The sequence below is a fragment of the Podarcis pityusensis genome (genome assembly GCF_964106645.2).
Source record: "Podarcis pityusensis genome assembly, chromosome: Z".
Classification (NCBI taxonomy): Eukaryota; Metazoa; Chordata; class Lepidosauria; order Squamata; family Lacertidae; genus Podarcis; species Podarcis pityusensis.
The window spans coordinates 25,446,348-25,470,948 of record NC_138044.1 but is presented as its reverse complement, the minus strand read 5'-3'; the positions used below and the strand labels follow the sequence as shown (position 1 = coordinate 25,470,948).

The 24,601-nt window shown below is 41.5% G+C and overlaps 2 protein-coding genes across 7 annotated transcripts in view; both read right to left on the bottom strand.

Annotated features, from left to right (window-relative positions):
- Positions 1 to 586: 586 nt before the first annotated feature.
- Positions 587 to 2,067, bottom strand: KCNE5 (potassium voltage-gated channel subfamily E regulatory subunit 5). Its single transcript, XM_080990569.1, has one exon. The coding sequence runs from the start codon at positions 1,792 to 1,794 to the stop codon at positions 1,312 to 1,314; it is 483 nt and encodes a 160-aa protein (XP_080846695.1). The 5' UTR covers positions 1,795 to 2,067; the 3' UTR covers positions 587 to 1,311.
- Positions 2,068 to 9,341: 7,274 nt separating this feature from the next.
- The window catches only part of ACSL4 (acyl-CoA synthetase long chain family member 4), a 47,554-nt gene continuing 32,294 nt past the window's right edge, over positions 9,342 to 24,601 (bottom strand). For all 6 annotated transcript variants that reach the window (XM_080990535.1, XM_080990538.1, XM_080990539.1 and 3 more), the window contains exons 8-16: positions 22,965 to 23,088; positions 22,128 to 22,199; positions 19,783 to 19,922; positions 19,003 to 19,175; positions 18,234 to 18,308; positions 17,444 to 17,635; positions 16,799 to 16,913; positions 15,828 to 15,985; positions 9,342 to 13,248 (exon numbers count right to left, since the gene is read on the bottom strand). In XM_080990535.1, the coding sequence (XP_080846661.1) occupies positions 13,091 to 13,248; positions 15,828 to 15,985; positions 16,799 to 16,913; positions 17,444 to 17,635; positions 18,234 to 18,308; positions 19,003 to 19,175; positions 19,783 to 19,922; positions 22,128 to 22,199; positions 22,965 to 23,088 (1,207 nt within the window). In that variant the 3' untranslated portion in view covers positions 9,342 to 13,090. The remainder of the gene's footprint in view (positions 13,249 to 15,827; positions 15,986 to 16,798; positions 16,914 to 17,443; positions 17,636 to 18,233; positions 18,309 to 19,002; positions 19,176 to 19,782; positions 19,923 to 22,127; positions 22,200 to 22,964; positions 23,089 to 24,601) is intronic.

The window sequence follows — 24,601 nt, the reverse complement described above, 5'->3', positions numbered from 1 at the left end:
GAGGTTAAAAGCCTGGGAGGGAAATCTTGCCTGATACCTAATAGTATTATTGATGCAGGCCAGCCTTTCCCAACCTGGTTCTACTGACTGTTCTTGATAGGTGTTGTAGTCCAAAACACCCGGAGGACACCAGGTTGTTTAAGGCTGTGTCAAGAGATCCAGAACACTTTCCAGCTGAAGAGAAAATGGCAGAGCATGCAAGACTGGCGGTAGCACACCACCTCTACTGAAAAGTAGAGGCACTGGTGTTCATTTTTGGGGCAGGGGGTCCTCTCTTCCTCTGGGGGCAATTAAAGGGAACAAAAGGTTTGTGCTGTTAAAATCCAAAGCGGTATCATACCAGGTCTCCAGCCTCAACACACACACCCCTTCCAACCCGCATGGCTTGCTCTCTTTGTTTCCCTGGCCAGCACCCCTCCTCTTAGGACTATTGATGGGCTGTGCAGCTGCTGAGGGTTGCAGGGGGCGGTTGGAGGGGGGGGGGGAGAGAAGCTTGGAACTCAGGGCCCCAGAAAAGTATTTGCTTGAATGGCAGGGTTTGTGTGTTCACAGCCAAAGCTCATTGTAACATGATATTTTTAAGATAAATTATCCTCTCCTTTCCAAGGTGGTGGGCACCTTTTAACTGAAAACCCATCATCAAAGAAAAAGAAATAAAAAATGGATGTTAAGCAGCAAAACAGCTACAGATACTTTATATGAAATTTTCTCCATCATAGGACTGCCATCCAGTGCCCACCACCCTGAAAGAATCTTATCTTCACACCCTTAACAAATTACAGTTCCCAGGATTCTTTTGGGTTGTGGGCAGCGGAATGTGCTTTAAATGTATGGTGTGCAGGCAGACTTTTACGTCCTGCAAGCTCCCAAGGGAACCAATAAACCTGTCTATCTTCCAAACAGAGCCAGAGATGGATCCCAGTCCTGGTGACTTGTGTTCTCTAAGGGAGAGCATCCCACGGTTAACTCCCACCACCACATGGCCTCTGGCATATGTGTCCACTGATTTGTTTTGCAGTCAGCACAGTCCAACCTGGAGATGGAGAACCTAAGACCGAACCGTCTTTTTGCCTAGCGCCATCTGCCTCCCCATTCAAAGCTTGCACGCGGCTTCCTCGTGGGGCAAATGAAGCTGCAGGACGGATTGCTTGGTTAATTTTTGTTGTTGTTTCTTTGCCCCGCCGAGCTGAGAGGCGCAGATCACAGTTCAGAATTCCAGCCTTTGAGCGAACCGCATCCCCCAACCCCGACAGCACTTCTTCAGATTTGGGGTGGGCCGATCCGATCCTCCTCCGGAGCCTTCCCCCTCTCTCACAGATGCTCGCTGTCGTCACCGCTGCTCCCCCTCTCCCCGCCGGCAGCCGCCGGCATCCCCTCGCCCAGGCTAGGCTCCCCGGCCGCCACCGCCAGCTTCGCTCCTGGTCCTCCTGCGCCCCTTCCCAGGCTTCCCGCTCTCGCCGTCCAGTCGCTCTCAATGTACAAGTGGTAAGGGTCGTGCTTGGACTCCAGCTTCCTGGAGCGCGTGTAGGCCAGGATCAGGCCCCCAGCCAGGCAGCCGTAGAATATCATGATGAGCAAGATGTACAGGTAAGCGTCGTCTGCGCCCGCTTTGCTGCCCTCCGCTGTCGCCTGGCTTGGCGCCGGGAGTGAGTCGTCGAGGAGGCTGCTGCCTCTGCGGATGGCATTGGGAGCAGCGCCGCCGCCGCCGCCGCCGCCGCCGTGCAGCTCCTGCCAGAGCCGGCTCAGGAGGACCTGGATTCGGAGGCTTTCGCTGCAGTTCATCGGCCCCTGCATCCGCCGCCTTGGCACGCTCGCTAGCCTCTGGTCCCTTTTGGCCTCCTTGCTCCGCGCCCCTTTCCTTGCAGGCGCGCACCGCCCACCCAGCAGCAACACAGCCTTTGCCTGCTGGCCTCTCACGCCTCGGCCATCTGCTTCTCGCCTGGCGCTGGAGGGACAAAGGCGTCTGCAGCTTACCCTACCCCACCCCCTTGCGGGAGAAAGCAGGGGGCGCCTGCCTCTCCCCCTCTCTCGGCCGCCTGCCACCCAGATCTCTCCAAGGGGGATGGGCAGGGTGGGGGAGAGTCTCTCTGCCTCTAAAAAGCTTCTTTGTTCCTTAACTGGCAATCCTGGAGTCTGGCGGCCTTATGATATTGCCAGTGGTCTGCCCCTACCCCCATCCCGCCCACTCGCCCATGAACTGAAATATGGGAAGGTGTCTATGATTTTTTTTTGGGGGGTGCTGCTGCTTTGAGATCTGAGCCCCCCCTTACCTATCACCCTCAGCAAATGTGTGTTGGGGGTATGGGTCCATCAGTTTGTTTTTTTAAAGAAAGGTTTTGCAGTCATCATCGTTTGGCTAAGTCTAAAACTTTGCTTTAATTCTGGTGGTGCAGATGAAAAGCGAGGGGTAAGGGCATTCTTATTGGGTCTCTTCTTGTTGCTTTGCATAAATGTGCACAATGATGCTTGAGAAAATTTCTGTGCAACCTTTTCCAAGCTGGTGCCTTCCAGATGATTTGGACCACAACTTCCACCAGCCTCAGAACCACTCTCTGGAAAATGGAACAAGCTGTATGACCAAGGCCCTGGGAGTGAGGGGTGGCACCCATGATCTCTGCGAGTGAGGCTTGCAGTTGCTGTGGTTTCGGAAGGGCCAAAACTAGATGGGACACAGGGACACCCATAGGAAGCTGCAGTTCAGACTATTTGTCTGTCAGGCCAAGCAATGTTTGCACTAGTGGCTCCCAAGTTTTTTGCTATGACAACCCACAAGTCCCAGTTTACTTGGTATGCTGACCCATCAGTTTATTGTCACATTACATTTTGGACCTTGGATCTTCTCTGCTGCCAGCCACCAGACAGCAGTTTCCAAGGGTTGAAATGCAAGAAATGGAGGTTTGTGACATTCATTTGCAAGTGCTAATGCAGCATTATAATACATGAACAAAAAAACCCATCATACCAGTCAAGGATTACAAACCATGCTTATTTAGGGTTTGTTTATAAAGCTCATGACTCACTTGTGTGAGTTTTACAACTCACCTGCATGCCACCATCCAGAGGTTGGGAAACACTGGCCTACATCAGTGTTGGGGAGCCTGTGGCCCTCCAGATGTGGATGTACTCTTAACAATTTTGTGGGTGTCAGGAATGACTGAAATATGGCAACCCTATCCAAAGGGAACTTCCCCATGTAGAATTTGTGCTCTGACACTGTTTCCTGGTGCATGTGGAAGACAGGCTTGAAGTTTCATGCACTTAAAGTCTCAACTGCCAAGCATCACCACAGGATACTCTTCCATCTCTGAGCTTATTTTTAATGATGGGGGGGGGCAACTTGGATTGGCAATGCAGAGGAACCATTGCATTTCACTATTTTCTACAATCTAAATCTCCCTTTTCGCCCAAGTGGTTATTAGCCACACTAGTGGGGAAATACACACAATATTTTGTGATACTTTGGTTGGTCTAATAAAAGTACTGACCTAGTAGGGATTTTGGAATTTTTCTTAGCTGTCACCACGGCTACCTTTACTCTTTGTTTGAAGCACAATACTCTCTCTCCTCAGGTCAAACTGTCCAAATTAAGACATACATTAGAATCCTGGGAAGCAGGAGTCTTTTCCCCTTCTTTCTTTTTGCTGGTGTATGTGTGCTGCACTTCTCAAGGTAACTGTAAAAAACTAAACACTGTTATTCTCCCCACCCCCCGCCCACCTAAGGTGGTGGATAAATATTTATTGGGGTTGTCAGATCTTTGAATGTGGCTTTGGCAATTTATCCAGATTTGAACTTTAAGAGGGATTTTTGTTGTTGTTTGTGATTTGTTTTTGTTTTGGGAGGAAATGCATTGCTATTGCACTTTGCTTTTAATGAAGTCACCTAGATGCTTTTGTGTAGGCTATGCATACATGCAGTAAATGATAAAGGTTGCGTGACATAGATAGGACATTTTAAAACCCAGAGCTATCCTCTGTGTTAATTCATCTGGAATGTTTAAGACTCACAATCACCAAGCTGGATCGAATCCTTGTTTCACCCGTAAACTTTTGCCTTGTAAGGCTTTGGGAAGAGCTTCCCTCAAACTACTTGCTGTAGCTACTGGAGAGACGAAAGGAAGTTCTCCTTCATAAATAGATGACTATCTGTCCTTGACTATTAGTTATGGGACAAGTTAGCAGTTTACCACTCACTATGGCATGCGGATGGCGCTGTGGGTTGAACCACAGAGCCTAGGACTTGCCAATCGGAAGGTCAGCGATTCGAATCCCCACAACGGGGGGAGCTTCCGTTGCTCAGTCCCTGCTCCTGCCAACCTAGCAGTTTGAAAGCACGTCAAAGTGCAAGTAGATAAATAGGTACCGCTCCGGCGGGAAGGTAAATGGCATTTCCGTGCACTGCTCTGGTTTGCCAGAAGCGGCTTAGTCATGCTGGCCACATGACCCGGAAGCTGTACGCCGGCTCCCTCTGCCAATAAAGCGAGATGAGCGCCGCAACCCCAGAGTCGGTCACGACTGGACCTTATGGTCAGGGGTCCCTTTACCTTTACCTTTATGGCACAGCAAGGCTGAACACCAGTTTGTGGCAGATATACAGTAGGTGAGGGCTACTGCTTTTAAGTCAGCAGTGGGAAACCTGTGGCTCTCCCATCATCGCCAGCCAGCATAGCCTGAGGTTGGGGGTGATAGGAGCTGTAGTTCAGCAACTTCTGGAGGACCACAGATCTTGCATCCCTGCTTGTGGGCTGCCTGGAGTCATTTTATTGATCACCAGATTTCAAAATTAGCCAGGCACCAGACCCATTTTGCACCTAGCTATTGGCCACTTGTGACCAAGTGAAGATGCCTGGGCGGCAAGATGGTGCTGACGTCTCCACCACTTGGAAGCGCATGCCAGGGTATCCTTGGATCTTGACTGTTTTAACACAGTAATCCCACAACCTGTAGAATTTTATCAGTTATATTTTATCTGCACGATAAGAACGAATTTCAGGAACCAAAATGTTTTTTTTTTCTCTGCAGCCTGAGCAGGAGCAGTCAACAGCATTAAAATTAACTGTTGTAACTTGTTTTCGCTTACCCCACCCCACAGTCCTGCTCACAGTTGTGAAGAATATCCCTACATTATGAACGGTCCATGTCACCATTAAGAAAAAGAGGTTGGAACAGGCCAATATATATGTGGACCATCCCTGAATCAAGTGACTTTTCTTCTTTACGTTCTCAAAGCTCATAATCTAGCTCCAGATTGTCATCTGAACTAGACAGATGTTTAACCAAGAATCAATCACAGTCAGTCCATCATTTGAACAAGACTTTAGAGCCGTCTTGCCCAAAAATGGCAACGAGGCATTCGATTTTGGCAACTGTAACCTTGGTATAAGGAGCCATTTGGCACCTAGCTGAGTTTCTAAAAGGTGGGAAAGATAACCAAGTTGTGATTAAACCAATATAAGCTAGTACAGTGGTACCTTGGGTTAAGAACTTAATTTGTTCTGAAGATCTGTTCTTAACCTGAAACTGTTCTTAACCTGAAGCACAACTTTAGCTAATGGGGCCTCCCACCGCCGCCACTGCACGATTTCTGTTCTCATCCTGAAGCAAAGTTCTTAACGCAAGGTAATATTTCTGGGTTAGTGGAGTGTGTAACCTGAAGCGTATGTAACCCAAGGTATCACTGTATAAGTACAGTACTGCTCTATATGAACATAACTGCCCTTTTGATTCCCTTTGCTTGCAAGTGTACAAATGCTTGTGCTTTTTCATATTTGGTGTGACCACCCAAACTATTTGCTGGTTGAGGTTGTGTTGCACCAGCCTTGCAATGACTAAATAAACATCCTGTTTGACTGACAGTTGGAGTCTGGATCTTATTGGCTATCCAGGCTGAATCCACAGTATTGGGTATTGAGCCCCAATATTTCACAAAAGAAGGTAAGGCCTTTTGAACCCACTTCCTTATAAATATGGGTTTGCACATCTCTCTTGTTCCCATTTTATAGATTACCACTCAAATCTGAGGAATCAGGTCAACAGCCTGAATAAGCCTTCCCTAACCTTCCAGATGTTTGGCATAACAGACCCCCACCTCAGGCCAGCACAGATGTGCTGGCTCTGCAGCTAATGGGAGTTGTAGTGCACAACATATGGAGGGCACAAGGCTGGGCTAAGGTAAGGTGTCAAGAGCTGTTTGTGTGAAGGCATTAACTAGCAGAAACCTGTGGCATGCACTGCTAATTCTAGATCTTGCTTTCTCTTTCCTTTAGTTTCCCTTTTGTTAATATATGGGAGAAATTTGAAGGTTGGGACTTGCTGAGCCGAAAGCAGCTAGATCTGTTCTCCATCAGCCAACTCACAGTTCCTCCATGCACAGAGCAATGCAGCAGAATGACCAAAAAAGGCTCAGACCACAACTGCATTGGCACCTGTTCTTAACAAGGGGCAGCTTGTGGAGCTCTGTATTCCTTTGGGCCAAATGGATGGCTGAAAAATACCATAAATAAAAAAGACGTATATGAACAGGTGGCTTTGAGTTTAAGAACTCACTTAAATCACAGCACCATCATGGCTTTAGGAATAAATTGGGACTTTGCTTCTGCTGTCTTTATGATACACAAATATACTTGGGAGTAAGCACCATTTTGTTGTAGAAAATGACATTAGATGTCTTGCTGCTCATCCATGCCAACAAAAACATTTGCAAATAGTGTCAGCCAGTGGGACCTGGCATACCTATGCTGACCCAGAAACTGTTGTGGGGCCTGTTGTGCTGCCACCACCATCTGCCACATAGGTTGGGTCTGTGCCTCCATCACATATTGTTCAGGAGGGTCCCCTAACTCTTCAGAGATTTGTGGGGGTCACAGGGGGCAGCAGGATGAAGAGGAGGGGGCAGGAAACTTTCCTTCCATGAACATCCTTATCTTTGGATCCAAACTAAGAGTATCAGTTGCTGGGTGGGTAGGGTGATCAGGTTTTGGACTTCAGCATGTAGTTAACTTTTTCTTCCACAATATTAAAACAAATGCCCTCATCAGCACTATATTCTCCGCTTCCAAAAGCCTTTGAATTTCTTCTCCACAAATACTATTGTATTTTCTTTTGCAATTTGTTGTTATTGTTTAGTCGTGTCCGGCTCTTTGTGACCCCATGGACCAGAGCGCGCCAGGCACTTCTGTCTTCCACTGCCTCCCGCAATAGGAAGGACTAATAAAGGCTGGCATAATCACAGTAACGTTAAGAATTCAGTTCTGAGTTTATATGCTATAATAGCAGTGGCTACACTGGGGCATCTTGGTTCTGTGGGAGTGTCAACTTCAGTTCCATATGCATTAGGTGGTTGAAATCCCCGCAATAATTCCGCAGGTTAGGTGGCAATATCCCCATATTGCAAACCTGGGGCTGAGAGTAGCTAGTCTTAAGGTCTCCTGGTTTGTGGCAGAAACCCAGAGGTTTGCTGATTTGTGCTCGGTCTCTTGGTCCCAGTGCTCACATAAGTGGATCATCACATCATGGAAACAGGTGTTTAATACCCCCACCTCAAATCCTCAGTGTGCTAGTGCCCTACTAGTGCAAGGTGGCAAAAACTCTTTAGGTATTCAAGTAAACACATGAGCAGGGTCTACAGCATGGGTAGGCAAACTAAGGCCCGGGGGCCGGATCCGGCCCAATCACCACCTCAATTCGGCCCGTGGATGGTCCAGGAATCAGTGTGTTTTTACATGAGTAGAATGTGTCCTTTTATTTAAAATGCATCTCTAGGTTATTTGTGGGGCATAGGAATTTGTTCATTCTCCCCCCCAAAAATATAGTCTGGCCCCCCACAAGGTCTGAGGGACAGTGAACCGGTCCCCTGCTGAAAAAGTTTGCTGATCCCTGACAGGGATTAAGGTGCTAACTCCATCCCCCACTGCTATTCTTACTGTCCTTCAACTTGAGCAAAGTAATCTGAAGTGAGGATGCTTCTGTACACGGGGAAGTTTCCCAAATTATAGAATCCTGGAAAATCTGGGTTCTAAAATACAGAGCACCTCCAGGAGTGCATAAGGTTCCCTGCTTCAGAATAAGGCTGGAACTATCACAACCACAGCCCCTGCAGAAGGAGGCAGGTATATAGTTCTATGGCATAGGCAAACCTACTAACCCCACTTTGCCCTACCTGTGCCACTCAGTAGTGCTGGTTCCAGGTTGTTGGGGTTTTTTTTGGGGGGGGGGTCTTCTTGGTGGCCTCCAGCCTGTTCACTGTCCATTTATTTACTTCCCCGTGGGCCTATCAACAGTACCGAGAGAGCAAATAAGGCATGTAGACGTTACTTTACCTTCTCTAATTGAGGAAAATATGCAAGCTCCATTGATCAGTAGTGTATAACCCTACAATGGTGGAGCCTTCATAGGTGTCCAGTGATGCTAATCCCCAACTTCTGTTATGCCACCAAGATACTCTTATTTAAATTTTGGCTCACAGCTAGAATTACCATGTGGTGCAAGCATACATCTTTGTCTTCAGCAACTTCTAATGGGACCTCAGAGAGTAACTTGTCTTGTTTTATAACATTTTGTGAATGTATGCGGTTTTCTTTGCAGTAGCCAGAAACCACCCATAAAATGATCAGCCAACATTTCTTAGTAACTCACATGTCTATAACCAGAATAATGTGTTTTCAGACAATACCAAGCAGTTTCATTTGTTTTGGCAAATCTTTGCATGTATAAGGTGGTTTGCTTTGGCTTATTTCCTGTTCAAGCACTGAGGCAGTGCAAATCTAATTATAGGGAACACAATGACATAGCTGAAAGTTAATATTTTTTGTCATAGCTGGCAATTAAAGGCAAGCAAGGGTCTTTGATTATGTTCTTTCTTTCTTTCCTCCTTTTCAAAGGCAGCCCCATAGTTAAAACACTTTTTTTATTAAATATGAACTATTAAGATGTCATCTCAGTAACATCAACCAGGGCCTCTCTCAAGCTTTATTCTCTGTAATAGCCACATTTTACTGACTGATCTGAGTAAAAACCAGTATGTGCTCTCCACAAAACCTTGCCTTGAAACAGGCAAATGCTAGTTCCTTAAAGACGTGCATATTCCAGTTATATTTTCACACATGGGAAAGAAAATTGATCTGAAATTTGGTAACCTGGTGCCTAATTAATTGATATCAAGGTTTTTTTTACAAGCTAGTTCTTGAAGAACCACTTAGAGCTAGTTTTCACTCTTGAAAGCTTTCTATAATGCAGTGCTCTGGAAGCCTCTGTGGCTGAAGAGTGGTGTATTTTTTTTAAAGGAGAATCTAATAAAAAAGCAAAGAAAGAGCAAAGAAAGAACAGACAAATCAGCCACAAATCTGCAACTCAACGGACAAATTTATTGATGTCTACTCTCACTTCCCAGCTATCCCAGCATCAAATTAGGAAGATTTTAGGGCTTATTTCATACTTTTTCCAGTGACAAAAAGGAGCCTTCCAATCAGCGACTGACCTGGTTTGCGCAACATAGTAAGCCAAACAAGTTTCGCAAGACTACATAAATGTGCAGCCTCCTGCAGAGAAGCATGCGGCTGCTTTGTTCCCATCTACTATTTTCTATATAGGCCAAGCTAAGCCAAGGCTTGGCTTAGTGTGTTGTCCCAACTGGGGGACTTGTATTTAAGCTCTTGCGGTAACAGCAAGCTATACCCAAGAACAACCCTGACTTTAGCTTGTGGTTAGTGAGAGAACTTAAACATCAATTCAGCTGACATGGTAAAACCAAATCTTGGTTTAGTTTGGCACAGCAGGAAAAAGTACTTTGCTAAAGCTTGGCTTACTGTTTCATGCAAATCATAGCCTTAGAGGCATTGGATACAGGGGGGACCTCTATTTGTAGTACCATCACCTGGGCTCTGCCTACTTCTGGTTCCATAAAAGGAAAAAAAACCTACACTCTTGTTTATCTCTCTGCAGTTTCTTGCTAAAGCCCTAGAATATTTTTCATTCCAAGACAAAGATATGAAAATGTAGGCGGTATCTAAAAATTATGTAACAGTCCATCTGTAGCTGCTGGGAAAGTTTACTGGTATGCAGGGATTCATATTATGGAGGTTAGAAAACTGGAAACAAATGAGTTCCACAGAATGTGTTCCCTCACTAGTTTGTCTACAGTAATTACATAGGATGTAAGCTGAAGGGGCTGCATAACCTAGTTAAGGCTATATTCACTTGCCTGCAGGTAAGTTCCATTGAACTCAATGGGACTTACTCCTGGATAGAAATGTAAAGGATTGTGCTGTAAATGTATTTTATGTAATAGAAAGTCATGTGAATCTTATATGGACTTGACTTTAAACAAAAAACAAAAAACAACTATGACGAGTCTTAAGCTGTGGAAGAAAACTGCGAGACTTTCACAGTGGGAACTTTTAAAAATATATCTTCATGAATACCAAAAATGAGGTTAGTCAATAAAGGCCACAGTAACACCAGAGCAAAGAGACTATATAGGTCAGAGATATACTCAGTGCATTCTAAACAAACACCACAAGCTGCTGTTAAGATTTAAAAGCACACAACAGCTATTAACTCCATACATTTGTTGTTTAAAGATTTGTCGTGTTTGACGAAGTCAATATAGCAAATTTGTGTCTAAGAAAGAGCAATTTTTATCACATACTGAATATAGTAGACTTCAACAATGAGCTCGGGGGAGGGGATCCCTAATCAATAGAGGAAGGATTTCCTGTTTATGTAAACAAGTGTATGTGTTTAGTGAGGAACTACCAAGAGGCGTTTTTCTGGTCCCAATGTAGGACTCGTCATACATTAGCAGCCCTCAGATTGGACTTGACAAGTTCAACTGGCAGTGTGCTGGTTTGATGGGAGAATGATGGTTGAAAAATTGTCTAAACTATCCTTGTGCCTCAAAAATTAAAATTGGTCCTTAAAGACAGAAGAGCTAGTTCTGGCCAGAACAATGGCTCAATAGGTTTGACAATAACTGAAACTGGTGATTTGTTGTTGCTCTGAAGGTTGACTGACCCACACATACACTTCATAGAAGGAAATCTTGCCCAAATCTTGAGTACAGGAACAACATTTCATACAAAAATCCCTTCATTATTTAGAAACAATACTGGATTGTTTTCTTTTGACCATAATATACACACTTAAATATTATGAATAAAAGAAATCTATCTTATAAATATTTTTAGAGCCAAGTCAAAGTATGACACATTGCAATCAAGGGTCACAGCTGTACAAAACTGGAAGCAATGTATAAAAAGGTATTAAGAAAAAAGTGCAAAATAGAACAGCATCAAGAATTGCCACATCTTACAGCATTTCTAATTCAAGTGTGAACTGCTAGCAAGGATATAAAAGTCCAGAGCATGAACTCAAGGGGGTGGGAAAAAGTAAGAGACAGCTGAATGCAGTACACAAAACACAAAATACAGGAGAGTTGCTGCCTTACTCTCTTCTCAACACACCAAGAATTCCAGTTTTTAAACAAACGTTTTCACAAAACAGAAGTTTTAAATACAGTATTTTCCCTTTAAACACATCCTCAAACAAAAACTTCCAAAGACCAAATTCATCACTCACAAATACAAAATTAAGCTTTTACATATGACTTGTGTGGTGTATTAAAAGAAATAGAAATGCCCTTTCAGAGGGGGGAAAATAACATAAAAACCCATAGGACTTAATTTCTGGTGTTGATGTGCTTGGAAGAGCAGGCAGAGATCCCAATTCACCATACTTAGTAAGTAAAAGTGTATGCTTAAGAAAACAGAGACTACTGTAGCCATCAAACTTGTTTAGTCCCATTGATTTCAAAGGGAGTGTGCTAATAATCTGAAAACTTATGGATGCTGTGTTATCATTGGAAGTCAGCGTAGTGTTGGAGGTGGTAAAGATCACGAACTTGTCATCGTTTAGAAAAGGATTTTTAGATCCTTTGGTGTTTGAATAGGGGGAGTCTCCTTGTGATAGTACAGGACACAACCCTTAAGGGACAGATAGGATGCATCTGAATATGGATTACAGATCAGCTCTGTACTTGTGTACAAGTGTACACTGTACAAGTGTACTTGTTTCCCTTTTAGACACTAAAAACACTGAAATACTGGCAAGCAGAATATCTCATCAGTAGTGCATTCTTTGCCCCGTCCACATTAAATTCATGAACCGAATGATGTGGTCTGTTATCAATAAAGGGCAGAAGCTAGTTTTATAGTTATTCAGTGTAGGGTAAAATGAAACTGGGTCTTTAATACCATAAAAAGTACCACAGGTGTCTCTTCTTCCAGAGTATTTCCACACAGCTAAAGTGTGCTTTTTAGGAGCCTAAACTATGGCCAACTGCACTCAATGTGTATTCAGTTAACTATCAAAAAAACCCCACAGTACCCTGTGGCAACATTTCTGTTCCAAAAAAATCTGATCAGTTACATTTTAATAAACTAAATTGCTGTGTGTTTACCAAACACACGCATGGTGCAAAACAGATGCATGCTAGGATCATTGTGGATCTGTTTTTGGCTGTGTGAAAGTAGCATTCAAGAGAGAAACATCTTTTTCTGTCTTTTAGCTCTACATAATGACAAATTAAAAGAAACTACTTTCTCTACCAAAGGACCTGAGATTGCAGATTTATGAGCAGCACTCTGGAAAGTATAAGCTTCATTCTGCTTACTCTTTCTTCAGTTTTTCCATATACAACACATAAATTAAATACAAGCTCATTTTTTCCTCCACTTGAAAATCATCATAGTGAAATTATTAAAGATGATTTAATTCCTTATGAGTAAGGGAAGCCAGAATACAAAAAGATAAAAACAATGGTTTACCCAGTGAGGGAGTTTCATATGGACACAACCATTCTTTACTGGGAGTGATCAAATGAAACTACGGCAGTGGGTCAGTCATTTGGACAGCATCTTGAAAGTACAGTTCAGGAAGCCAGTATTGTTCCTTCTTGAAAATGAAGTGTAGCTTTCATCCATTTCACAAAATGCCACTTCTCCATTTATAATTATAGCCAACGTTTGGGGAATGACATTTGTTGCTTTGTTTTAGAAGGAATCCTGCACAACATCTTGACTCCCGATGTGTGGAGATTATTTACCGCCATACATTCGCTCAATGTCGTTGAGGTAATGGTTCTTCAGCTCTTTCCTTTTCAATTTGAAAGCATCTGTGACTAGCCCAGTCTCTGGAGTCCAGGGCTCCGGGCTTAACCGCACTTTGACTGGTATTTCAAATCTTTCAAGTTTCACTGCAGGATCAATTTGGGAGAGTGAAAAATGGAGATTAGGAAACATGACAGTGGTTTAATACTCAACTGATGTGTGCTCATGAACATGGCCTGCACAAAATATTCAACTGTGTGAAGTCTAGTAAAGAGAGAGCTTTTACTGCCTAGATTAACACAGGAAACAACACTGATTTTCAAGCTTCAGGGAACTCTTACCACAGATGTTTGTTCATCACTGCTCTCCTGAATGTCTGCCATGGAAACCTCATGCACTGAAGCAGATTCTGCATTTTCAGGTCAAGTCTGTTGGGCTTTACTCACATGTGTGTGACTAAGAATATGTCCAAGACATTCCTGCAGCTGCACATTGCAGTAGTTTTTTTTTTTTAAGTGAACATCACTCATTGCTGCTAATTTCACTGAAGAACCTCTCACCGATAATCTTCCAAGGAACACCAGGGAACTGACTAGACTATATGAATATTAGTTTATTTATTTTTAAAAAATGTAAATATGCATATTGGTTACTCAATACAGAAACCTCCAAAGCATTTTGTTTACAGTGGTACCTCTGGATGCGAACAGGATCCGTTCCGGAGCCCCATTCGCATCCAGAGCAGAACGCAACCCACGTCTGCACGTGTCGCGATTCGCAGCCTCTGTGCATGACATCATTCTGAGCATCTGTGCGAGCGGCGAAACCCGGAAGTAACGCGTTCTGTTACTTCCAGGTCGCAGTGGAGCGCAACCCAAAAATGCTCAACCTGAAGTTACTTTAACCTGAGGTATGACTGTACTTCCAAGCTTTTTCCCAGAGCCAGCGGATCAGATCAAATTATGCCAATCCTTAGACATCTTCACTGGTTGCTAATTTGTTTACAGGATCGATTCAAGGTAATATAGAAAAGTATGGTATAAATTAATTTAAGAAAGCAGAGCTTCATGTGCTGCTTTTCTGAAGTGTGAGCAGGAATGTAACTCAATAAATATATTTAATTTTAAATTATCATTATAATATAACAAGACATTTAAACAAATTTTGAAATAAAATTCAGGCTATTTATTTTGCCAGAATGTAATAAACATTAATTTCGGTGTGTTGTGCTTCTTCAAGTAAGAATTCCCATTCTGGGTTACAATGAATTAAACTGGGACTTCTGGAAAGCAATTGGTTAACAACTTGTTTTTATTGCTGTAGGAACAAGCAAGCTATGATGAGTTAACTGCCAACGTGGAAGAAATTAATTTAAAAGCTTCCATTTAAAATGTACCAGTTTTTGCTAAGAAAGTACTTATTAAAAGACTGCCTGTTCCCATATGAACATACTAATTTTGTTATCCTGTGGGTAAAGGAATGGTCATACTGTTCTTTCATTACATTTCATTGTTGTTTTTTGTCAACACATTACTGTATAAACTGGTGTTTTAGAATATTTTCTCTACTGTTTATAGTATGTTAATATAAACTTGGATTGGTAACTGCTGTGAGAATTTTGCTAAAAATATGAGGCAAAATAAATGAATTGAATTAAATAAAGCCTAAATGTTTTGCGGGTGTTTTTTTTTTAAAGAAAAAAATGGTGTACATATAGCCACTAGATGGCAGGAGAGTAATGAATTAGGATGTTCCCAAGGGCTGTCTGCATCCCAAGAAGCAATTCCGCTTTTTCTACCCTTACACAGCCCAGTTAACTTTAAGTGACCGTTCCCCACCCCCGGTAATCAATATATTTAAATCTATTGAACAGTTATGGCATATCCAGTCCCTACATTTTGAGAGAGAACCCAGGTCAGGATCCATTTTTGCATTTATTCCTAATGCTTTTGGGTTTTAATCAGATCCCATTTCCTAAAACTCTTAATTTGAATTCTCTTTGCAGTACAGTTCTTGCTATGCCCACAACACATTCAGCTATGCTGCAGTGCTCGAGTACTAGGCTTACACTGCTTGGCACAGTTCATAGCATTAAATACCACGCAGCAAGTTTCAAGTAAAAGGAAGCACAGCAATGTTGCAAGTAAGCTGTGTATTCAGCATGCATCCAGGAGCTGGAATCTTGGGAATGGAAAGGATGGCAGTCCTGGACAGCTGAATACCGAATTTCCATGGGCTATTCCAGTACAACTTCTTTTAAAATGAAAGAGAGGAGGGGAAAATTGGATCCCTAAAAGGCAGCATTTCAATCAGTCACACAATATCCCCCACTTTCTATGGCAAGTAACCAAAAAGTGTTTGTCCAGACCTTTTCCTGCCTGCCACCCAAAGAAACAGAACGAGCATGGAAACAAGAGGAAAGTGTCACTATGTTTGGGGAAAACAGGTTTCTAGGGGTGTATTTTAAAAATAAACAAACCCAAAATGAAGGCATGGCTGACACCCCAAGTATGAGTGGGGTTAGGCGATAAGGCTATATATGGCCTGGGGTGAGAGGCAGTGGCATGGAAGAGTCTTGAGGGCTAGTTAAAAAGCTTGTGGGGCTCAATGTGGCTCTTGTGCCAAAGAGGGTCCTTCACTCCTGCTATTGTCTCATTTTGTTTCAGGTCTGACTTTTGTATCATTACAACGGTATTCTGATACCCAGAAATAGCTGTTTGCTTACTTTTGTTAGCCATCTGCTTAATCTCTTTCAGGACTTCAGATTCCATTGTTGGATTGTTACAGATGTCCACCCAGCTGCCAGTTGCACCTTTCTGTTCAGCAAGAGCAGTTAATTTCTTCTGATTAGGAACCACAAAACTGATGACGTAAGATTGGTCACTAGAAAAGAATGCAGGAGAAATTCATTCAGGACCCAGAATCATACTTCTTTGCTTGCAAAAAATATATGCTCCTATGAGCTTTAGCTAGAAAAGTACTCCAATCCTTCAAATCTGTAGTGTGGATTGTATCCAAGGCTAGTCCTTCTCAGAGTAGACACACTGAAATTAATGGCAACAACTGAAAGGTTCATTAATTTCAATAGGTCAGCTCTAAGTAAAATTTAGTTGGATATAAACCACTGGAGACAACTCATTTATCACAACGTTTGATTAATAGTCTTGAAAAGAAAAAAAGGAGTGCATGTAAGATTCAACACAATTCCAACACAGAAGTGTTAGTAAGAACAAAAAGGAAAATACAGCCCCATGTTTTTCTACTACTTATAGGAAAAGTATGTTGCTGTTAATTATCTCATTTCTATATAAAGACTAAAGATGAAGAAAAAAAGGGTTGATTTTTTTACTTGTAAAATGCTGGAGACATTCAGGTGCTACCTACTTGGAATACAGCAATTCTTTCCAGAGCCATGAGAGAGTTAACAGCTGCTGTTTCTCTGTGCCAACTTAATGTACCTGTAACCTGAGCTAGGGAAAGGCATGTGTGTCAGCTCCAAACCTGTTGAAGCAGCCCTGTGTCTAATTTCCACTCCTGCAATTCTATAGTCATGCAAGAAAGCCTTTAGATAGTAAAGAACAAGGCTCATTTTAACTAAATATGCTACTTTGCTTTTCAAAGTAATTTGGGTTTTTTAAAAGCCTCCCAGAGACCAGCAAATCAAATTTATGAGCACACAAATTCATACAAACCTACCTTTTGGCATAAGCACATATATTGTCAATAAGTGGACAGTTTTTCAGAGCTGCCTCAACTTTGCCCAGCGATACATATTCTCCTGCCTGCAACTTCACCAAATCTTTTTTGCGATCTGGGGAAATAATTGGGTGAAATGGTGCTTTAGAGAGAGCATGCAATTTGATCCTATACATCTTTACTCAGAACTATGTCCCACTGCATTTGTGAAGCAAACACCCAGATAAATGTTTCCATTTACACCATGTGTTAGGAGAAAGCTCAATATACAATCAGATGTTTCGTTTTGTTATTCAAAGTGACAAGGGATTTGCCTTTGCAATAGGGACTCTACTATGAGTTCGATGCCAAAGTAAAAAATGTATACATAAAATTTAAAGTCAAGATTAAAAGAATTTCTGTTAAGATGTACGGCAAGACAGAATTTGGTTAAGGCTCTAATATAGCACACTCCTGTATAACAGGAAGACATAATACAATGGGTGACTGAAATCCAACCAAATCATATTCAGAGTAGATTCACTGAAATAAATGGAACCTGTTTAAGTCCACTGATTTCTACAGATCTTCTCCAGTATGACACACATTGGATATTAAATGTTTAAGTATCAAACTTCAGTCCAATCAGAAAAAAAGATAAGGTACCTATGATTTGCAGACAGCCATCAGGATGAAACTCTCCAATGTCTCCAGTGCAAAACCATTGTTGACCATTTTCATCAACAATGAAATCTTCTGCTGTTTTCTCTTCATTTTTGAAGTATCCCTTTGAGACATTAGGTCCACCAATTATAATCTCTCCCCTAGGGTTTGGTTGGTCTCTGTTCGTATAGCCTCCTGAAAAAGTTATATAAAATAATTAGCAATAACAATTATAGTTCTTGCTTTCCTGCAATCAATGAGAAATAAAGCAAAGCAGCTATAAAGCAGGCTATAAAAATAAGCAGTAAAGCTATATAAAAATAAAATGCTGTACTGAAGAAGTGAACATCAATGATTAACTGTATCAAGATACCAAATTCACAGGGACAACAAAATGCCATCCTTTATTAGGAATGACCAATGCCTAAAATGCTCCCCCCCCCCTTTAATGCCAAGCCAATTGAGCCTGTTACATGACAGGCATGAAGATGACACCAACTCTGGCCTATGCATGGTTACTCAGAATTAAGGACACCCCCCCCAAAAAAAAAAAAATTATGGGGTTTATTTCCAGTAAGTGAGCATACAATTGCAGCTAACATAGCCATCTTGTACATGCTTACTAAGCAAGCCCTATTCAACTCAACTGGAATTATCTTCTGAACAAATATGCATAGGATTGGTCTGTAAGTTTGACTGGTAAGTTTTTCAGGGTTTATACGTGCATTATATTAGGAACTGAAAAATGGAAAGTGCTGATGTAATTTGTACTGGACATGCAGTGCTCTCTTACCTTCTTGCCAGTCTCTCAGTTTAATCTCACAGCAGATTAGAGGAGCCCCTACTCTGCCAGTGCTGTAGTCAGAAACTAGAGGAAAATCAGAAAAGATTTAAGACAACAGCCAAAAGAGTTTTTCCATTTTAAAATTCTATGTGCTTCCAGACTGTTGCTGTTTTGTAGATGATATTTAAGCAGAAACAGGCAAATTCAACTAATGCAATTCAAGTGGATTTGGCGCTCTTGTGCAACAAACCCACTTCCAAAATAAAACAAAATAAGACTTTTGTAGTAAAGAAAGCAATGGGAAAATGACTGAAAATCATCAGATAACAACTGCTTGATGCAACATTGTGTAACCTACCCATACATTTAAGATAACAAATCAGATGAATGCTCAACAAACAGATTCTCTGGAAGCATCGTATAGAGACTAGATAAAAGAACAACCAGCGAAAAGTTAATTCAATCACCGTATTTTTCACTCTATAAGATGCACCCGACCATAAGACACACCTAGTTTTTGGAGGAGGAAAGCAAGAAAAAAAATATTCCGAATCCCAGAAGCCAGAACAGCAAGAGGGATCGCTGTGCAGCAATCCCTCTTGCTGTTCTGGCTTCAGCGACAGCTGCGCAGCCTGCATTCCCTCCATAAGATGCACACACATTTCCCCTTACTTTTTAGGAGGGAAAAAGTGCATCTTATAGAGCAAAAAATATGGTATTTAGCAGAAAACCATACCGACCTCCTGGAAACAGAGATGATGTAACCCAAAATTGTTACCTTCAGTAATTGTCCCTGCTCCACAGGTTTCTGTTAACCCATATCCTTGGCCAACAGGACAGCAGAAACAAATGTTCATGAATCTTTGTGTTTGAGGTGAAAGGGGCGCTCCTCCTGAAAGCATCATGCGTACATTCCCTCCTAGGAGTGCTTTCACCTTGTTAAATAAGAGTCTTAAAGGAAAAGAAACTAGCATTAATAAACAAGTATGTGCAATTCCAAGATCTCCTTCCTGACAAACAATGTGATCTGGATTATGCCCTATTGTTACAGCAGTGGCTAGCCGTCCCATTTTTAAGAAACTAAATGGAGGCATATTTACATGACACCCAATAATAATGGCTGTGTTTCAAACCAGCTTTAGACTGTGCAGTTCAAATCCAAATGTGCACATTCTGACCGCAATGCATTCATCCAAAGCCCACTGAAATGTCAGGAGAAAACTTTATGGTTTTAACTTCCACTCTATGCCTTTTGTTGAGTGCTAGCACTAAAAATGTTTCATCTGGTAGAAAGGTTAAAAAGGTTTCGCAACCTAGATAATATTGGAATAGTAGCCTAAAGTGCAATAGATTAACCCCTACGTAAGAATTATTCAGATACACTTGAGGATGTACAGCAGCAGGACCATATTTGGGGTGCTTCTTGCACTGGTTCTTTAGAATACAAAATTAGTAGAAACGCATTTACTCAATTGCTGCTCCCTATATAATTACTCGTAGCTATATAATTACTTGTAGCTTTAACATATTAACTGGCACATATATGAAATATACTTACAAATTACATAGAGGTGCATCATAACCCCTTTTTATTTGTTCCAATTTATAGTCATATCCTATCTTGAATAGTGTTTTCTGGATATAGTTCATCTCTTGAACTTTGCTCATAACGTTCTTATAAATTCGGTCCATGATTTCCTATAGAAAGATTTTTTTATAATGGTGAGTGTTGAGAAAAAATACCATTCCTGCTTATACTAGTACAGTCTGGCAATCTAAAAAGGCAACAGGAAACAGGAATCTCATTCATTTTAAACAGCTTAGTTTTTCCTTAGTTGTGCAATGCTTAGTGTACAGTCTAGTTAATCTATTTATGGTCAATGTTAGCCGGGAGCCATTCTGCGTAGGCACAAGCTGAAATGCACAATGGAAAAATTGAGCTTTCCTCCCTTTCACTCTGAGCTATGCTATTTCAACAAGATTTTAGTATAGCACATTGGTTTTTAATGTTTAAGAAATAGTTACAACAGTGTCTAATTTGCATCACTATAGTATCTGAGGACAACCTTCAAGGTCTGCAGTTCTAACCACCCCATTCTTTTCTTTTTGTTAAAAACAACAACTCATAAAGGAGTTTTCCAATTGCCCCAGCACTGACTTTTGTTTATTTTCTGAGCATGCTACTTTATATGGATCAGACTTATGGGACACTCATGAAACTTAATGAAGTAAGTTCTTTTTCTGCAAGTTGGACTTTCTGCCATAGCTTGCATTAGGTCTTTCACAGTGCAGTCATGTACATATCTATTCAGAAGCAAATCCCAGTGAAATACAATGCAGCCTACTCTTCGGAAAGTGGACATAGTTTTGCAGCCTCAATTGCTGGTTAAAATCACAATATTTTGTGGTGGCAGGGAATGAAGATAAGTTAGGTTGCCTATATTCAACAGCAAGTCAGCTATGTAAATTATTAGCTGCTAAGATATCTATAGTAATAGCATGGATTATTTGCACTCAATCATGCACTAAAATATCCCAGACTCAAGGACCAAATATAATTCTAAAATGTATAATATATATATTGGATTGCAATCCTATGTATACACTTATTGGGGAAGATATGTCACTGTACCTTTTAACTACTAAATTAAAATAAAAAGTTACCATACAGATTCACTCTACTTCTTAGTGCTGAGGCTGTTGGGAGTGAATGATATGGAAAATAAAAGGAGACTTCTGGTTTGGCTTGCCATGGCGGAGGCTGTTGATTACATCTCTGCCATTTTGCGCAGGATATTTTGAGGATGAGGTGGAAGTAACCATCCTCCCAACCACCCCAGGGCCGGGGGGGGGGCAGCTTCATCCGCAGATCGCCCAACACCTGCCCCCCATTCTGGTAGGAATGAGGGGGTGCTGGGTGGAAAACACTGTGTCTCTCTTTGGCAACTCTCCAAAGTCGCCAACATGAGCGAAGAAACTCCTGGTTTTTTAAGATGATAATTCGGACTTAATTAACGAGCATGCTCTGAGTGAGGGGAGATAAACTACTCTGCCAACTGATTCAGCCACTGAGGAGCTAAATGATTCAAGTGGAAGAGAGATTATCTTTACTATGAAACTGGTATGTCGGAATAGAAAGGGGGGGGGGGAGGGAGCCACCTTTGTTTCTTTTTGATATACTGCGTATTTGCTATTTTACTTGGCAAATCCCCCTGGAAAGTCTGAATACCGATTGATTATGTATGCGAGTGAGACTGGACTGTATCGTAATATTGATATAATTTTGATCTAATTATTAACTGTGTGGAAAAGATTTACAAACTTGCAATTAATTCTGATGGGACTGTTAAGAGCAGAAGATGGGAAGTGAGGCTTCTAGCCAAAGTACAGGCTTATCTGTTCTGGTATGGTATGAGACGAAACGGAAAGGTTTGGACATATGCCTGTAACAATTGACAGAAAGCCAGATTTCTTCCATTTTGGGATGTATTGTATTGGGTAACAACTGGCATGAAGAAGCCAAAGTGAAAAACATGGAAGAAAATAAACACCCACACAGAAACATACTGTTTTGATATAACTTGCTTGCTGGATGAACTCAGAGGCTGTGAAAATGAACGAAGGATTAACATTGGATTGATTTATGGGAACCACCTGGACTAATTAAGAAAGCAGCGCAAATGTGAGATGATGGCAATCCTCCAACCTCAGAGCATAGGAAGTCAAACAAAGATTTGTGGTTTGGCTTAATATTTGGACTGTTTCGATATTTTAAAATTCGGAATATCTTTAATGTGGCCTTTATTGGATTATTAAATTGGAATACTTAATAAATATTTTTAAAAAAAAAAAATATGGAAAATAAAAGTATTTTACTAGCCACTTGTCCCAGCCCATACTTACAGGCACAGCTGCCATCAATGTTGGTTTCAAAATAGAACAATCTCCTTTGCTTCCCTTTTTAATTTTACTTGACTGCAAGAAAAGAGTATGAGAATCTCGGTTAAAAGTACATTAATAGCCCTAAGACTGCCACATTCCAAAAACAATTACTTTATTCCATTCAGTGAAAGAGAATGAACCTCAAAAACACAAGAAAGCCCACTAACAATACACTTTTCAATACTAAAAGAAACAGCAAAGTTGTATGTGGTTATCTGCAGGGCTTGATGCAACTAAGTAATGAGACAAAATATTGAGGAGTGGTGCTCTTTGAAACCTAGCTTAAATCCATTTATTCACACAATAAGGGAGCTGCAAAACTTTTCCTGGCATCACAGATCTGTGCATGCTATTCAGTTAGTGAGCAAGATAAATATTATTTATTGCACGTTCAACATATTATAGTGCGTCAGGGTAAGCAACTGATGGGCTTGCCTGTTCAAGACACTCCATTATATACACATATATATGGGAAGGCTGTTAAGAGTGCTATGGATGGGTACAATTCTTTTTATTTAGTTGTAAAGCTGATCCTAAAGATGACTATGGGTGGTGAGGGGTGGATCATGCTGTTGAACTAGATTTTTCTAAAACCAGTTTCCTGAGCAAGGTTTCCCGAGTGCCTTTTTGGATGTTACACTTTCCTACACTAGCCACTACTGCGCTTTGAACATGTGGCAAGTCTAGGATTGCTAATCATCTCCATGCTATTCACAACTGTTGTGTTAATTCAACTGAATGTTAATACATTTCTTTCTTTCTGAACAACCAACAGGAGAGGTCAATACATTTGCTTACCTGGTCTGATAGTGTGAGAGGAGAGGAATATCCAATCCTGCAGCCGTAAGTAATACAGGAAATTTCTGCTGTCAGTTCTAATACATGAGCCAGAGGCAAATAGCCAATGTATGTGTCCTTGGGTCTAAAGGAGAAAAATTATGTGATTCAGTATAGCATGCAGGTTATCTGAACTTAAAAAGAGCCCTGCTGGATCAGGTCAAAGGCCCGTCCAGTCCAGCACTCTGTTCTCAAAGTAGCCAATCCATGGGAAGCCTGCATGCAGAACTTTAGTGCAGCAGCACTTCCTCCACCAGTGATTCCCAGCAATTTTTGTTCAGAGGGATACTGCCTCTGACAGTGGAGGTATAACATAGCCATTGTGGAGACTAACCTCCGATAGCTTTGCCATCCATGAATTTGTCTAATCCTCTTTTTATAAAGCACAGAAAACAGTTTTTATTCTACATTCCTTTTTCATAATTGAGGGCTTCTTGGATCTATGTTCTCTAACATATAGCCAAGCAAAAATTACTTAACAGATGAAAGCTTTAAAAACATCTCACCAATGGAAAGAATTTTGAACCTACTATTCAACTTCCTGGACTTCGTCAATTATTTTCAAGCAGAGTATTCTCTCCAGCTTGAAGACATCAGGTTAAAATAGGTTTCCACTGTTGTTTTATTATTGCCCTTCTTAAGGCTACAACAGGTTTCCATTTAAAGTCTGTTTCTATTCTCCCACTTCCTCACCAATAGTCTTCCAGGCAATAAACTTTCCCTTTGGTGCATTCATGTCAGTTCCAAGATGTACCCAATTTCAAAAATACTGGTGAAGTATCAGCCACCAGCACTTACGTTTCCTTTGTCTGGTCTTCTCCCCACATATCTAGCACAGTTTGGTGGGGCCCCATATATGATGCCCAAAAAGTCTATTACAAAATCCTCAGACTAGTATTCAAACATTTCAGACTTCTGTTTTATAAAGGGTTTGTTTGTTTTCCACTCCTATGTCTCCCCCTTAACTTTAGCAGCACCAGAGTTAAATACTCTATCACTACTATTGCTGTAGTAAAGCCTTAGAATGATCCTGTCCAAGGTGCAAAGTTATAATCCAGTAAGAAGCAAGTAAATAGCCAAAGTAAGAACCTAGGATCAATAAATAACATTTCCTAGGAAAAGCACATAACTTTTATCTTATACAGACTAATTTATCTCTTCTTTTGAACACTGTTCTGTTTAACCCATTCTAGTCCTTGTCAGTTAAGTCTCATGCTAATGATTCAGCCAGAGTGCAGTCCCCCTCTCTATCTGCTGGGGGCAGGATGTAAAAACACATAGAGAAAAGGAATAGAAAGTGATAGGAAGAGGGTTTAGAATGGGCCAACCTAATCCTCTCTGCCCTCCCTCCTTGCTTGTCCATCAGTAGCTGCAGTTAACAGCAAGTGCCACCCACCCACATGAACTTTAATCATTGCTAAGTGACAGGTGAGAGGAAGCACCAAAAAGGCGTTAATTGGCCCAATTCCTCTGGTTGCCATGCTGTTGACAGGTATGCTGCTATGCCCTGATCCTCCATGGGGAGAAAGCAGGATTGCACCATAAATGATTACAGAAAGACAGTGTTGTCTTTAAAAATGGAGTTTGAGTTTTTGACA